At 36.4% G+C, this 17,981-nt stretch overlaps 1 protein-coding gene across 1 annotated transcript in view; it reads right to left on the minus strand.

Moving 5' to 3' along the window:
- WDR49 (WD repeat domain 49) overlaps positions 1-17,981 on the minus strand; it is a 181,871-nt gene that overhangs the window by 83,534 nt on the left and 80,356 nt on the right. The window contains exon 8 of the mRNA XM_011998220.1: positions 13,509-13,742. Coding sequence (XP_011853610.1) covers positions 13,509-13,742 — 234 coding nt within the window. The remainder of the gene's footprint in view (positions 1-13,508; positions 13,743-17,981) is intronic.

The following is a 17,981-nucleotide window of genomic DNA, read 5'->3' on the forward strand; positions in this document are numbered from 1 at the left end:
ATCTCTACTAAAAATACAAAAATTAGCCAGGCGTGGTGATGCACACCTGTAATCCCAGCTACTCGGGAGGCTGAGGCAGGAGAATTGCTTGAACACAGAAGGCGGAGGTTGCAGTGAGCCAAGATCGCACCACTGCACTCCATCCTGGGTAACAAAACAAAACTCCGTCTCAAAAAAAAAAAACAAAAAAAAAAAAACAGAAAAAAAACAAAGAACTGATAATGAGCATATGATCCTTTTAGCCCTTCTTTTTCTGAAATTACAACTTTAATGAGATAATTTCTTAAATGAAGTAAACCTGTATTTATGCTACACATTTTCTCTCACTGAAATCAAAGGTACCTTAAATATTTAATTACCATTGTTAAACTACTGTGTAATTTCTAAGACCAAATGATCTGGATCTTTGAAATAATGTAACAACACATTAATTATCATCCCATGTCATTAACTGTTTCTATTTGATTGTGTTTGTGCACTATACACCGTGTTTAGGAGCACTGGATCTGGAGTCAGGATGCCTAAGTTTGAATGTCAGCTGCCTCACTATTTTTCTACCTTGGACATTAAGGTCAAGCACATTACTTACCTTTATGCTTCAACTTCCTTATCTGTAAAGCAGAGTTATTCATAGTAACTACTTCAAACCATTGTTATGAAGTTTAAACAAACTAATATTTTTAAAGCATTTACCACAGTGCATGGCATAGCCATAAATAAGCCATAAAAGTTAAGTAGTGTTACTATGCCATCTAAGTTTTATTTATCTAACCTCTTAGGCTTGTATCACTGTGCATATCCAAATCAATTTAAGAAAAATAGTATCTTGCTTTCCTCCAACTATGACAGTAAATGTAGACAAATTATATTTTAGAAACCAGATTTTAGATGCACATTGAAATTTTGAATTATACTTGTGAATTTCTCACGGAAGTGCTTAGGAAGTTGGATTACATTCATTAAAGATAAAATCATGAAAGTATAATTTGCCAAGCTTATGTGAAAATTTTGATAGTGGTCTTTTAAGAAAAGGTTAAAGATTGTGAAGGATTTTATTATTTCTATTAAAAAGCATTTTTTGGATTTATTTGTTTGTTTTTATTATTTTAAATTGACACATAATAACTACATACTTATGGGGTACCGTGTGGTATTTCAATACATGTACACAATGTATAATGATCAAACAGGGTAATTAGCATATCCATCACCTAAAACATTTACTATTTCTTTATGTTGAAGCATTCAAAATCCACTCTTCTAGCTGTTTGAAAATATACAATAAGTTGTTGTTAACTATAGTCACCTTATAGTGCTATAGAACACTAGAACTTATTCTTCTGATCTAGCTGTACTAAAAAGCATTTTCTGAGCAGCTATTATATCTTAGCCATTTCAGTACCAAAAGATGGTACTTTTTATTTCCCTAACAGAAATAAAAGAGCCATGTTCAAAGAAAAGACTTGATTACCTGTTTGGGGTGGGCATCACCCACATTTCAAAGCATCTAATCATTCACCATTGTTATCTAATGTAGATATTCAATGAGGAATTAGTAATGTTCACTTTTTGCCATTTTATATTCTTTCCCCTGCCCACCTGACTGAGCGCCAACATACGAGTTTTCATCACCTTTCTCTACTCATTTAACAATTTCTCATGAAATCTAAGTCAGTCATGATAACAGCATATAGCCAGTCTGATTTCATTTTATGGCAGTCTGCCTCATGGCGCAGTTTGCAGGAAAACAGTGTGTTGAAACTGACTATGTCTCAAACATCCAACCAGTATTAACCAGAATCTCCTCTCACTATGACAATATTGGAATACAAGAATAACAATACGGGTGAAAAGGCGTTCGAAGTTTAGTGAAAGAGGAGTACATTTAACATTACTTGGCAGATGAAGAAAATGGATTCACTTCATGACAGTGGAAACTGTGTTTGGCAAATTGTTTTCATCAGCAATAAAGCCTAGGAATAAGTCCTGGCGTCACATTTCTATGCCACATTTTAATGATACCAAATCTCTTTAAGTTTGCAATTTATTTCTGATTATCTCTTATCAGGCTAGACCTCAGCTGATGAGGATGGGGCCCTGACACTCTGCAGAGTGAAAATGGTGCTAACAACCACACTCCAGGGCACGTGGGCCTCCTCAGTCGATCGTCGTTCTGATGGGAACAGTCTCCCTCTCATGTACTTCAGTTAGTAACTGTTTAGGAATATGTGTCTCCATTTTGTTTCTCTCATCTGAAGCTGTCACAGCTAATCAGACAATTCTAAGATATGTGAGGTTGTATTCATGTTACCTAATTGTCTTATTGCTATTCCAATAACAGTAGGCACTTTAGTTGTCTTTTATGTGGATTTCAACTCCTAGGTCTAAGAAAAAAAAAACAAAAAAAACAGGAACCAAAAATTACAGCAGCAAATGCTACGAGCTAACAGAGGGTTGAGATATTTGATTCCATCACTGTGTATGATTTTATTTATTTTAGTTGGTGCTGTTTATGATCCTATAATATAAAATAGGTTACTTCCTTTATTTCCATTTTGTAGAAAATCTCTAGAAGTCACATTTCAGTGAATAGGGAGGTGAAGAGAATGATGATGTCTCAGAGTACAGGTACAAATTTTTCAAATATTTTAGGGCAGCCATTCTTTATTTATAAATCTTGCTAATTGGATTTTGTCTCTTCTTAAATTAATTGGTAATCTGCTCTTTCAAATTCATTATTTGAATGTATTGAATACCTGTAATATGCAAGGCCCTAGATCTAGAAACTAGTGATTCAGCAGTGAGTAAGTTCTGTTCTTACATTTTGTCTAGGGAGAGAGGCAACAAGATCAGGGAAAAAAGCATATCTATCTACACACACACACACACACACAAACACACACACACATATATGTAAAATGCATGTGCATATATGTAATATGTGTGTGTATATGTGTGTGTGTATATATATATACACACACACACATGATGTTTGGTGGTAATAAAGGTTATGGAGGAAAATATGGCTGAGAAGGAAGCAGAGGGCTTTTGTTGTAGGTGCTAAATTGGGGAATCTGGGAAGGTCTCCCTGAGGAATCATTTGTGGGAAGATATAACTGAGATGAAGAAGTGAGCCAACCAGATACTTGGGTGAAAAGAGTTGCAGACAAAGGAAACAGCAGTGCAAAGGCCCTGAGGCACAGTGTCCTTGGCACATTCAAGGAATAGCAAGGAAGCCATCAAGGCTTAAGCAGTGTGAGGGAAGGGAGGAGTCATTGCCTGCAGTCGGTGCACAGAGATTCAAAACAATCCAAAACTACCAAACTCCCATAAGAACTAGGGAACAAATTTTTAAAATGGAAAAAAAAAACAAACTTTCCTCTTTTTGGCTAATATTAATTAAGCATTTACCCTTGCTTTATTTCATGTATCTTTATATATAATATCACTTGTTCTTAATAAAAATTCTGCAAGGGATGTATTATAATTAGTATTTTATAGATAAGAAAGCTGAAACTTGAGGAGTTGAATCACCCAGTCTGCGTAAAGTATTGGGAACTCTGCCTGACTCTAAAACTCCACCAGTTCTCTTATTCTAAAAATCTTCTTCTAAAAACAGTTAAGACTGTGATGATGAGAGAGGCTGAGGAAAGGGTCCTCTCCTACACTGGTTTAGTGTAGCTTTATGGAGAGCATTTGACAACATTTGTCAAGATTACAGATGTGAATATTCCTTGCCCCAATAATTCTAACTATAGGAATTTATCCTATAGGTATTTTCTCATCAGTGCAGAGTTCTGAGCCCAAGGTGAAAAACTGCAACATTATTTGTAACAAAAACTGCTGGAACTAACCTAAATGCTTAAACAAAGTTTGGAATATGCATGCAATGGAATACTATGCCACTGTGAAAATGGACAAGGACACTCTTTAGGTAATGAGATAAGACTATCTTTAGGATGTATTGTTACGTATAAAAGCAATGTACAAAGCAGTTTGTCTGTACACATAAAATGCTCTCATTTTTGTAAAAAAACCTATAAAATAATATATATTCTTAAATATTGAGTTATTAAATATTACATATCTATTTCAAAGAATAAGTTTACCCTGCAACAACACAGGGGTTAGAGATGCCTACCCCCCACACAGTTAAAAATTCATGTATAATGTTGTTCCCCAAAAAACTTAAGTACTAATATTCCACCGTTGACCAGAAGCCTTACTGATAACATAAACAGTTGATTAATACACATTTTGTATGTTACATGTACTACATACTGTATTCTTACAACAAAGGAAGCTAGAGAAAAGAAAATGTTATTAAGAAAATTATATGAAAGAGGAAATATACTTACTATTTATTGAGTGGAAGTCAATTATCATAAGGTCTTCATTTGTGTCTTCTTCACATTGAGAAGGCTGAGGAGGAGGAAGATGGAGGGTTGGACTTACTGTCTCAGGGGTGACAGAGACCAAAGAGGTGGAGGAAGTGGAAGGGGAGGCAGGAGGCCAGGAGAGGCAGGTACACTTGATGTAACTTCACAGAAACATCTTGTAATTTCTGTCTGACTTTTTTGCTTTTTCTTTTCTCTAAAAATGTTTTCAAATAGTACCAATCCCTCTTCCAATATGTACTTTAGTTTCAGTGCCTATATTGTAGAAAGGTCTATGCCATAAGATAAGTCAAAAGCAGTCTTGAATAATCAGAATGCTTCTGCCAGATTGCCTAACGTCCATTATTGTCTAACGTCCATTTGTTTTCTGGCACTGCTTCTTCTATGTCTTCTTTCTCAGTCATTGGTTTGAAAGCACTCCTCTTCATCAAGTCATCTTCTGTTCATTCCTCTGATTTAGTGTTTATCACATCTTGAATTTCCCCAAAATCCGTATCTTGAAACCCTTCACCTCACCCCCATTTCCACCGTTTTTGCCATGTTCACCATCTCTTTCATGATTTCATTGACTGGCTCTGTTGTAGATCCTGTGAAGTCATGTGCAACATGTGGACACAGTTTTCTTCAGCAGGAATTTATTGTTTCGGGTGTGAGGGCTCTCATGACGTTTTCTATAGCAATGATGGCATCTTCAATGGTGTGACCCTGCCAGGCTTTCATGACGTTCTCTCTATTCTGATTCTTTTCCATAGCATTGACGGTCTTTTTCATAAAGTCCCAGTACCATGTGTAATGAGCCTTAAACGTCCTCATGACCCTCCTTGTCTAGAGGTTGATTTAGAGATGTTCTGTTTGGGGGCAAGTAGATAACTTTGATGCCTTTAGTGTTGAAATCATGAGGTTCTGTGGGGCCAGGGGCATTGTCTAATATCAAAAGAACTTTAAAAAGCAGTCTCTAACTGGTAAAGTGCTTCCTGACTTCAAGTGCAAAGTATTGAAGGAACCAGTTCAGAAAAAGCATTCTCATTGTCCAGGCCTTCGCGTTGTACAGCCAAAAGTATAGCAGCTGATGTTTGTCTTTTCCATTCTGGGCTCAGAGGTTAGCAGCTTTGTAGACAAGTGCTGTCCTGATCAAAAACCTGGCTGCATTTGCACAAAATAGCAGAGTTGGCCTATCCCTTCCTGCCTTAAATCCTGATGCTTGCTTCTCTTCCTTATTAGTAAACATCCTTTGTGGCATTTTTCTTTCAGAATAAGGCATTTTCATCTGCTTAAAAAACTTTGTTCAGGCAGCAATCCTTTCTTCTCAATGATTTCCTTAATGGTGTCTGGAAACTCATTTGCTGCTTCTTGATTGGCAGAATCTGCTCCTCCTGTTATTTTGATATTTTTTATACCAAACTATGTTCTAAAGTTATCAATCTATCCTTTGCTGGAATTAAATTCTCCAGCTTTAGAATATTTCGCCTTTCTTTTGCTTTAAATTATTGTATAATAACTGCTCATTCTCTAATCATATTAGTCTATAGGTATGCCTTTCTTATAGCAACCTGCACCCACATAAGACCTATACTTTCAATATGAGGTAAAAAGATATTTCACAAAAAAATATATATGGTTTTTGCACATGCTGGTGTAACTACAGCAATGGTTTCATTAATTTCTTTTTCTTTTATTATGGTGGTCCTAATGCTGGATTCATTTATATTGAAATGGCAAGCAACCACAACTGCAGACCTCAACCTATGGTACATATCAAGCAACTCAACTTTTCTTGCAATGTCATCAGTTTTCTCTGCTTCTTGGTAGTACTTGCAGCATCCCTAGTGACACTTCTTATGAGTTCCATGGTATTATTCAAAGTTTATGGTACTGCAATAAACAAGATGAAAATATGCAAGAAGTTCGAGAGATCACATTTTCCTGAGACAGGTCATCTAATGTAGAGAGCAACTGCTCATTTGGAGATGATTAGTATCACATGGCATTTTAAACAAATGCAACACTTGAGCTCACCACAACAGCAACAGGGGGTAGCTATGAAATCACTGCAGTAGTGCAGTATGTACTACAGTTAATTTTTTTATTTGTTTGTTTATGAGACAACGTCTTGCTCCATTGCCCAGGCTGGAGTGCAGTGGTGCTATCTTGGCTCACTGCAACCTCTGGCTCCTGGGTTCAAGCAATTCTCTGCCACAGCCTCCCGAGTAGCTGCGATTACAGGCACCCACCACCACACTCAGCTAATTTTTTTGTGTTTTTAGTAGAGACAAGGTTTCACCATGTTGGCCAGGCTGGTCTTGAACTCCTGAACTCGTGATCCACCCGCCTCGGCCTCCCAAAGTGCTGAGATTACACGCATAAGCCACTGCACCCAGTCTGTACTACAGTTAATTTTATGCAGTTATGATATAATACTATATCTTTTTGTTTGCATTTCTCTTGACTGCAAATGGTGCCATGTACAGTCTGTGTTTGAATATGTAAGTTTTGATAAATTTTAACTTTTTATAATAGATTTTGTATATTTTATGGTGCTAACTAATAAAATAGGCTAGTGTGTATATATATATATATCTTTTATGAGTTCATTCTATGTATAATATTTTCTTAATTTTTTTATATTTCTGGGTGATTCATCTGTATTTCTTTTAACTGTTGCAAAAATCAAAAAAAAAGTTCCAATGCATTCATTTTTAAAAATCCATGTGAAGCTAGGCACGGTGGCTATGCCTGTAATCCCAGCTACTCAGGAAGCTGAGGCAGGAGAGTCACTTGAGGCCAGGAGTTCGAGGCTGCAGTGAGCCATGATCATGCCACACACTCCAGCCTGGACAACACAGTGAAAAAAAAAAAAAAAAAATCAGATACATATGACCCCTCACAGTTCAAACCAGTGAAGTTGAAGGGTCAACTGTATATATAAAGAAAAATATATATTCACTTGTTTAAGAGTAGAATAGCCCTTAAACATTGCTTGTGGAAGTCATAAAACTGGTTGCCTACAGGAAAGGAAACTGAGTAGGGGGATAAGAGAAAATATTTGCCATATTCCTTTTTGTTGTTTTGAATTTTTCAATATGTAAACATGTTATTTCTTCCAAACTAATCACGTTAAATAAATGTGTATCTGTTCGGACATGTATGTGTGTATGTAGGCGTATGTTTTAGTATAACCTCTAAAACTAGGAACTTCTTATCAAGTGACCACAGCACACAGCCTCAGAACTGACATATAACAAATTACAGCTTTAAGCTAGCCAAAACAACAACAACAAAAAAAAACCACAACTATATTAACAGAACGGATGTCGCTTGGTGCCCAGCAAAGAGGCAGGAAAGGAGAAAATTTTCATTGTGTAAATCCAGTTCTGTTCAAGAAAGAAACTCACGGATTTTGCACTAAGCGTAAGTCCTAAAAAGGTAGACTGTCTTGTACGATGGAAGTAAATTTCCCTCAAGCCTGTCCTCTTTTCTCCGATTTTACAGTTACCAAAGGAACCACCAATTGAATTGTTTGGGTTCTCAAATACCCTCAATTTCCAAAAAAATATGTGCAGAAAAGAGGACAAAAGATATGCTATCAAGAGAAAATTATACCTCCTCCCTTGTTTTTTAAATAATGGAAGGCCACATGTTTATTATAAATTTTGGATATGCATATGTATACATGGAGCTGTTTGGACTGCAATAATCTAAATTAAGATAAGGTAACTATAAATTGTAAATAAGGTTAAGGGTGGAAAAGTTTACTATAAAATTTTGAATATGATGGCATAGATAACAACTTTGTACAGATGCTTTACATGTATACATAATGGAATTTTTTCACAAGAAAGATTTTTTTAGTGTTTACCTTTGATATATTTTTATATTGTGCCACAGTAAAGAAACAAAAAGCTGCAATTCAATGATGATAAAGCCAGGTGCAATGGCTCATGCCTGTAATCCTAGCATTTTGGGAAGCCAAGGCGGGTGGATCACAAGGTCAGGAGTTCGAGACCAGCCTGACCAACATGGTGAAACCCTGTCTCTACTAAAAATGCAAAAATTAGCCAGGCGTGGTGGCACACACCTGTAATCCCAGCTACTCAGGAGGCTAAGGCAGGAACCCAGAAGGCAGAGGTTGCAGTGAGCCGAGATAACACCACTTCACTCTAGCCTGGGCGACAGAGCAAGACTCTGTCTCAAAAAAACAAAGATGATAAATATTTGCTTGTCAGTTAATCTTGAAGCAACCAAAGGTAAGGGCGCCACCACTCTATGGCTGTGACCTGGACCAGCCCCCATTTTTAATAAATAATTTGGCAGTTTGTAGATAGTGTAATAATCAAGCCTCAAGAAACAGCATCATGCCAGATAAAGTGAAGAGGGTCTAGTATTGAAATTTGCAAAGCCAGCATGCTTCTGGATTATGAAAACCCCACAGAGAATCTCAGGAGGTATCTTGGAATAAGCCAGGTGATCACTGTCTGACCTATCTCTTCATGTAACCAAGTATGTGATTAACATATTAGAGGTTAGAAGCGGGATAAAAAAGTAAGATTCTAGGAGGCAATTTGTTTCTCAAATTATCTGATATTCATATCCTTTAGCCTAGAAATTTACTCCAAAGAATTTACCCTAAAGCGATATAGTCATAAGTATCAATGTATTTATCTACAAAAAAAAAAATCGTAATAGTAAAGTCTACATCAAGGGAAATGGATCAGTATATTACGATACATATATACAATGGGCTACTATGCTGCCTTTTAAAAATGATAAAGTAGCTCTACATTTCGCCACAAGGAAATATATTCTAATATATTATTGAATAAAAAAGTATGTTACAGAGCCTTGTTTATGTAAAATAGTCTAGGCACAGAAAGATGTTTAGAATACGTTGATATCAGCAATAGTTTTGTATTTGAGTTTTACTGCATTGCTTTAATTTCTTACAATAATCATGTAACATTTTGCAGCAGTTACTAAAAAAAAAAGTTATTTTGATAAGAAAAATTGTAAATACCATTTAGTCTATTAAAATTTGATGACACCTAAATGTCTAGCTTGATTAAAAATGTGTTCAAGGTTCCCAACAAACTGAAACATTATCTATTTTACAAAAATACATAAACCTACATCATTAGGATGAGACTCATTGTGATAACACAAATATTTCATCTATTCTAGTTATTTCTATATCTAGAAATACATGTTTTAAAATTTTCCAAATTCATGAGTGTTTTTTTGTTTTCTTTTGTTTTCTTGTAAAAAGCTTCATAAGAACTGAGTGCAGAGATGGTTCATTAGATCTGCTTCCAGGATATAGGATTGCTTTAATTCTTTCCAAATTGTACATTCCAGAGGAATCCTTCATCCAGTCCCAACTTGTTGTGCTGCTGGCTGTGAGAAAAAACTTTGCCAGGTGAAATAAAGTATATGATTTCTTTTAAAAGGCTTTGCATGGCTTAACACCACTTTCCTAGACTAGGATACAAAGGCCTCAAAAGACAGGAAGATAAATAAAAGTCACGGAAATGTCCCAAGCTGCTTTTATATAGGAATTATATTGGGTCCCCACTGAAGTTCAAACACAAAGAAATAATAAAGTGTAGGCAACATGTTGAAATGACAACAGAAGGGAAGGTTTTCATTAAATTCAAGCAAAGGGAAAATGTTCAAGAAAGACACCAAACCAAATAACCAAAGATCAAGAGACCATGGACTGAAAAAGCATGACTTCCTGTTACGCTTGACATGAAAAATGGCAATAATTTATCAAGTCTAGTAGTTGAGCATTCATTTTGTGATCAGAACAGTGTTGGAGCTGTGGGAAAACACACAAACGGAAGTATAGGCTCTTCTCCTCACACCAAAAACATAGGAAGAGAGAGAAATAAGTTTAGTTAAGTGTTTAACTGGGAAAACAACTAAAAAATGTGGCCAATGCTCAGGAAGAGGAGAAGTAAGTGTGGGTTGAGATGGCTCTGGAGACTTCAGGGAGCTAAGGACCAAAGCTGAGGCTTGCAACTAAATGTTTACAAGACGAAACTGCAATGGTGAAGAAGAGGAGGAGGAGGATAAACAACTTTTCCACCTCAAGGGGCATTCCTGAGGAGAAGCGGGGGTAGGGACAAACTGCAGTTCAGGGTGTCCTCACCCTTCTAACTCTTCCTAACATTTGTTAGCACATGCCACAGTGTTAACATAAAGATTAAAGAATCTCAAGAAGTTAATAAGAAAAGGAGATGTCATAATGCAGCGACATTCGCCCTATGTGGTATGGGGGACCTGAAAGAACCTTTCAGGGCTGGCAGCATGAGAGACAAGAGGACACTTCCAAGATTTCAGTCCTAACAAGGCAATGCCAGGGAGGCACATGTTATTCCCATTACTATTCCTACACCCCCACAGACACACACATTTTAAGAAGCTGGCAAACTAAAGCTCAGACAGGCTAAGCAGTCTGTTCAGAATTTGAACCCACATATTTCCAACCCAGCAGTTCTGAAAACTTTTGGTCTTGGGATTCCTTTGCATTCTTAAAAAGTATTGAAGAATCCAAATAGCTTTATGTGAAATACACACACACACACACACACACACTCACACACACACACACGTACACATATATAACAAAGATAGATCGATCTGTATTTTTATATATGTTTACCATATTAGACATTTATAGGGAGAGAGTAATGCACAAAAATATAACAGCACACATTCCCTTAGTCATAAGAGCAATGCTGTTATCACACAACACACATCATGCAGCCTCTAGAAAACTCCACTGTACACTTTTGAGAGAATGAAAGTTTAGAAAGAAAACAATAAATTAATATTATGATGAAAATAGTGTTGACCTCCCAGATTCCCTGAGAGAATCTGAGTCTCCCAGAGGTCCAAGATCACACTGTGAAAAATGTTGTTTTAATCTCAATTCTATGCTTTACTTTTCCAAGACCAGACAGTGATGCATTCAACGAATGGCCATCAATATGCTCCTAAGATCCCTTTACTGCTTTAACTCCCACAATGTCTGCGAAGTATTCCCAAACTTGCCACCCCAAAATAAACCCTCTCTCCAAAAATGCACTGTGAGTGCTCAAGCTTCTTTGCAGGTGCTCACGTTGTATCTTCGGTCTAGAACTACCTCCTCCTCCTTTTAGACATTTTAGCTTTCAGGGTTCTGCTGAAATGTGACCAACACTGGCCCCAGGCAGAACTGATCGCTCTCCATAAAGGGCACTTTGGTTTTACCTCTACTTCGTTTTACTGCGTTCTACTGTTTCCTTGTTAGTAATATGTCTCCCTTCCCTTCCTTCATTCCACAATCCTGTAAGGAGCACCTGTCCAGTAATTATCAGCACTACGGGTAGGACCCAGATCTTCCCTTAAAGAGCAGAATCTTCCTGAGCTACTGGGGGAGTAAACTAGTTTATTAATCTCTAATTCTTCATCCTTGGCAACTGACACTTGTTCAAAACTGTGTTATTTGCTTTGTCTAATTACTCTAAAATGATAAGTTATCACTGGTTGATGGGAATGTGAGTGATATTTTCTTTGCACTTTTCTGCAATACATTTTTATAATTATAAATATAACACATACAGTGTTCATGTTTCTATAGCTTAGCAGCTAATAGGAAATGCTAAGGTATGTGATACACAGCTCTATGTGCTTTACATACATATCAATACTTATCATTATTTATGTTATTCACAGCAAGTAGAGGTGTGAATACTCAACTCAATCATATAGTGATACTTCCTATATCATATACGATATGTACATTGTTCTTTGGTTGTCTATAAGTTGCATGTATGTGAGTTACCTTGGCTTTGTCTTTGTGCCCCAAATAAATCCAGATCTTCTTTGTGTCTAACTTCCTGAATTTCTCAGGGAATATTGCTCATCTTACGGCCAGGCAACATAGGATTTTAACATCTACACACAAATTTAGCATTTAACTCTGCAGATCTCAATTAGGAGAATGTTCTCTTGGAAACAAATCCATCTTTCAGTGGCCACCAGGGAGTCAAATTAACTGGTTGCCTTCATAAAGTTCAGTAAAACATTTAGCAGGAAATGTTTTCCCACAGATGGAATTCAAAAGGAGTTGTTTTCTAAGTGATTTTATTTCCTAGAATAACCAGAAAACAGTGTTTTAAATAGTGACATGACACACTACTCATTACTAACAAAGGGCTTTCCACCCCTTGCACAAAATCTCCACTAGTCATTTCTGTGTGAATGCAGAAACTTCTGCAGAAGGGAAAAGAAAGAATGGATTGAGTTACTGTTTAATTGGCTGCAAGCTAGAGACTTGCTTCTGTTTGGCTCCTGCTGTGCTGTTACCATCAGGCCTGAGGGAATCGCTGCAGCAGGCTAACCTCTGATGCTGCTTGCTCCCTTCATGGCACCCACAGGCTGCCCCACACTGAGCTCACTGGCTTCACTGGCTGGGCCGCCCTCTCCTCCAAGAAGGGCTGTGGTCTGTGCAGCAACTCTGCTCCAGGGGAGCCCTGCTTCTTCATTGAGATGCAGGTAATGGTCCCCTAAGCCAAGGCTGTGAAGCGTCATTAAAGTGGTGGGGAGACAAACAACACTCGTGCTGCATACCAAGTGGCATCACATTTAACTGAATCATTTTATTATGAATACATTCCAGGCTGCCACTGTGAACCACTGGTGTAAAATATGCTGGCAAAATGGATCTCTGCTAATTATGTTTCATGCATATTTCAGAACTTTCCACAGGGATACAGGAAGATGGTATTCATAAAAGGGAATTTTACAAGCAGGGTCACTTGCATTCGGCTCAAGACTAGCAGATAACAAAGATAAGTTCGATTATCTTACAGGTTGTTTTGTTTTAGCCGGAATGCTGTAATTCCTTATAACTCTATCACTGCTCCTGGGGTCACTGGCTGAAAATGAAATCATTCTCCAAGTCCACCTGAATATATATTATTGCAGAAAAGCATATGGCTATTAAATCATTTCTTCCCATATTTGCCTTTACTATATTTGTCTTCCATTTTACCTTAAACCGAATGAAGTAAATGAGCCTCTGGACTTGGAGATATATTAGGAGAGTGAAAGAAAAGAAAGCATCATTACCTGCTTCAGGATAGAATTGTAAAGAACACAAGTGACTGCTTTCTCATGGCTTTTCACCCTCTTGCTGGCATCACTTTTCATTGCCAACAATGCTAGCCGGTTATTAAATGAGATGAAAAGTCGTCCATGGGCTTCATCAAAGTGGAAGAGACATCTGAAGTCCTGACTTTCGGGGAAAGAACCAGCTATCCTCTGGATGGACAGCTGGTGTTGAATATCCCAGAGTCTCAAAACCTGGATGAAAAGTGATAAAATCATTTCAATATGTCAAAGATAATTCTAATTTTGTAGCCAATTTTTTTCCATCTCACCCTCAATACCAGGCAGACAGTTGTTTCCTCCACAGTGTGATAACTGGTTCTCAATTCTGTCATAGCACCTATTATTTTGTATTTCAGTCACCTGTTTAAATATCTCCTAAATTGTAAGCTCCTCCAGGAAAGGGACTGGGTTCTCTTTCAGTCCTTGGTATAAGGCTTGGCATTTAGTATGTGTTTGTGGTGGGCAGAATAATAGTCCCCCAAAGATATCCGTATCCTAATTGCTAGAACCTGTGAATATGTTATCTTAGGTGGCAAAAGAGATTCTGCAGATATGACTAAATTAAGGACTTTGAGATGGTAAGATTGTCCTGGATTATTTGGGTGAGTCCAATCACAAAGGTCTTTAAATGTGAAAGAGGGAGGCAGAAAAATGATTAGAGTGGTGCAATATGAGGACTCTTCCTAGTCTTGCTGGCTTTGAAGAGGGCCATGATCCAAGGAAGCTTGAAAAGACAAAGGAATGGTTTCTCCCCCAGAGCCACCAGAAAGGATGAGACTCATGTCAAATTCTAACCTACAGAACACAAAACAAGTTTGTGCTGTTTCAAGCTACTAAGTTTTTGCCCATGTGTTATACTAGCAATAGAAAACTAATACAGTTCTCTCTCCCTCTCTCTCTGTCTATATATATACGTGTGTATACATATATATGTGTATATGTGTGTGTAGATATATGTATCTATATATGTGCATATAGCTATATATGCATATATATGTGTGTGTGTATATATGTATATATGTATTTTTGGTAAAATAAAAGAAGTGGCATTAAATGAGGTCAAGTTCATATAACCATAGATATTAAATTCTTGTTCAAACACCTTCAAGACACATAAATGACATGCATTTACCAATGGCTAGTAGAAGGCAAACACTGAATCCTTGCTCAAGAAATAGGTTGCTTTAGATTCAACAGACATTAAAAAGTTGTTTTTCCTTTTCTTCTATTTTCTCATGGCTCCCTTCATTCCAAAGAAGGTGAGTCTCACTAAGTGTCCCAGGAAGAAAACAGAAAGATAGCTTTGTGGTGCAAGTGTTGGTGCTATCAGTAGTGGTACAGAATTAAGAGAGGCTATTGAGGCAGTAAAAAAACCTCTCCAAAAGGGGATATCAAGCAAGTCATCAAGACCTTGTTTACTTTTAAAAAACATATAGAATGTGTCTGTTGTACAAAATCTAGAAGCATCACAGGGCTTTTATTTTAACCATATCTTTGTAACCTAGGGTCAGATTTCCTGGGTTCTAATCTCAGTTCTATTCCTTACTAACAGGGGGACGTCCAGTAATTTTTCTTTCATCTGAGTTTTTAATGTAGTTTCTACCTCACCTAATGCTATGAGAATTAAATGAAAGTCTATATCAAGCACTTAACATGATGACAAGCCTGTAATGTGTTCAGTGAATGTTCCTTATTATGTCTATTTTATTTTTTCATTGTGTAAATATTAGAACCTAAAAGCAGAAAATGTTATTTCAAATAAACTAGTCTATCCAACCTGAAAAATATTTCTAAATTATCTATAGAAGAGAGTTTCTGTTTAGATGAGTCCTTATTACCCCATAAGGCAAGCAACCTTATAGTTTTTAACCTATTTTAAATCATATATCCCTTTGGGGGAAAAAAATCTATTGAAAATGATAGTTCTATCCCAACTCATCAAATGCATATACTCATATATACATAAAATTTTACATATAATTTATTTGGGTACATAGACACACCTCACAAATATACCAACAGGTCCTAGGAATCTACAAGATAGGAATCCTTACAGTAATTATTAAATATGTTCATCCAAAAACATCTTCTTTTACCTTTTCATTCTACCTTACCCTCTTCTCACACCTGCATAACCTTCCTCTTACCCCTTTTCTCCAGGTTAAATGATCCCAATTCCTTTAACCATTTCAATATCAGTTTTCAGATCTCACGACCACCTACCATGGTGCTCATGTATTACCATGATGGCCACTTGATTCTCTCAATGACTTTGTTTCCGCTTTCTCTCTAGGGGAGGGTCGTCATCCAGACCTTGTTTACTTTTAAAAACCATAGTAAGATGTGTCCATTGTATAAAGTCAAATAGCACCAGAAGGCTTTTATCTCAACTCATATATTCTACTCCAGTCCCAATCCTTAGAGATGGCCTTCTTTTACTCTTTAATTCTTTCTGGGTTATGATTTTTTCCGTAACACTAAATAATATAATTGTGCACACATGTGTGTGTATATATGTGTGTGTAGTGTATATACTTTATATATAACTATATCTAGTGACTCAGAAAGAAGAAGAAAAATTACTTATACTCCTTTTCTCCCTTTCTCCTCCCATATCTCCCAAGTTAGCATTTTAATTTTTTTTGGCCTGTTGGGGTCATAATTTTAAATATGGTTATACATTAATTATTGACCCATTAATTTAACACTGTCTGTAAGCACCCAAAAAACACTATCTGTAAGCTTTAAGGAAGTCACCCAGAATTGAGCCAATATTTCCACTGTGTTCTAATCATTACAGGTGCTATTATTTCTTTAAGGCAGCCTATTTTTGCGTTAGCTGATTAAGCCTCTCCTTCATGCTTTTCACTTGCCTTGATGTCTTAATTGAGCAAAATTCTACATATTATTCCCATGAACAAATAACCAAGCCAGATGTCTACTCTCCTGTTTCCAAAAATACATTTTTTAATTAAGACTAAAATTTTTCCTATTTTTGATGTAGAGTTTCAAGTGATATCATTTTGAATCCTAATTTAATTATATTGACAATTCCTCCCTGATTTCTCCACATATCCCATAGGACATTGATATGGTTAGGCTTTGTGCCATGTGTCACCACTCAAATCTCATCTTGAATTATAATCTCCAGGTGTTGAGGGAGAGACCTGGTGGGAGGTGATTGGACCATGGGGGCAATTTTTCCCATGCTGTTCTCGTGATAGTGCATGAGTTTTTATGAGATCTGATGGTTTTGTAAGCATCTGGCATTTCCCCTGCTTGCAATTCTCTCTCCTACAGCCATGTTAAGAAGGCCCTTGATTCCCTTCACCTTCTGCCATAATTGTATGTTCCTGAGGCCTCCTTAGCCATGTGGAACTGTGAGTCAGTTCCTCATCATTCCTTTATAAATTACCCAGTCTCAGGTAATTCTTTATAGCAGTGTGAGAATGGGCTAATACAGACATAGGCAGTGTTTGATAAATATTTTTTGAATTAAAGATTGTGGCTCACTCTGTCTATACCCAGATCATTGATGAAAAGATCAAACAGGATAGGCCCAAGAATACAACACTCCCACATAAAAAGTCTCCTTCACTTCCACATATTTATTTACCCGATTGCATATCTCACATAATCCACAATGAAAATTTACAGGACTTTTTAAAATATCTTGCAAAATAATTATGCTTCTAGCATAGGGTAATGTCTCCATTTACTCTAACTACCAGCCCTTATAACAAACTTGAACTAGCCTAGTTAATCTCTACTTAGTAAAGCACATCACCAATCCCTCTGACCCGAAAAATATAGATTCATAGAGAAAATTGGGTTTTCTTGCCAAAGATTTTTATTAAAGAACTCATTTGGGTTTTTAATCATCACTAAAAAAAAAAAAAAAAAAAGTTTAAAACATTCTGGCAGCTCTCCAGGAAATGTTTATCTTAAAAAAATATGAATTCTGTTCTAAATATAAATAGAATTGATAAGCTTTTATTTTGAATGTTAGTTATAAAATTAGACATATTTAGATCATTCTCAAATACTTACATTACTAATGATAGTCATGCCTTCATTATTCAAAATCCTGTCTTGTTCAGTACGGACCCTTCTAAGAAACAGAAACTAACTTCATGTCAGAATAATAATATAGGGTATAGTTGAGTACACATTGACAATAACTCCACAGTATTAATGAACTATAATTTCTCCAGAATCATTTTTCATTGTGTTAAGTAATTTATATTGGATTTTATATTTCACTGACATTTAGTAACATAAATTATATGATAAATTAAAAACAGGTGAGTCATAACCTGTCTAGTCTACAACAGGTTACTTCTTGTTGTCAGGAATTAAAACTAGAAATATTTTTATCAGAATGTGCACATTCATTAATTTTTTAAATTAATGCTTACTGTTCTTCTTCCT

The sequence above is a fragment of the Mandrillus leucophaeus genome, unplaced genomic scaffold (assembly GCF_000951045.1).
Source record: "Mandrillus leucophaeus isolate KB7577 unplaced genomic scaffold, Mleu.le_1.0 Scaffold561, whole genome shotgun sequence".
NCBI classification, from domain to species: Eukaryota; Metazoa; Chordata; class Mammalia; order Primates; family Cercopithecidae; genus Mandrillus; species Mandrillus leucophaeus.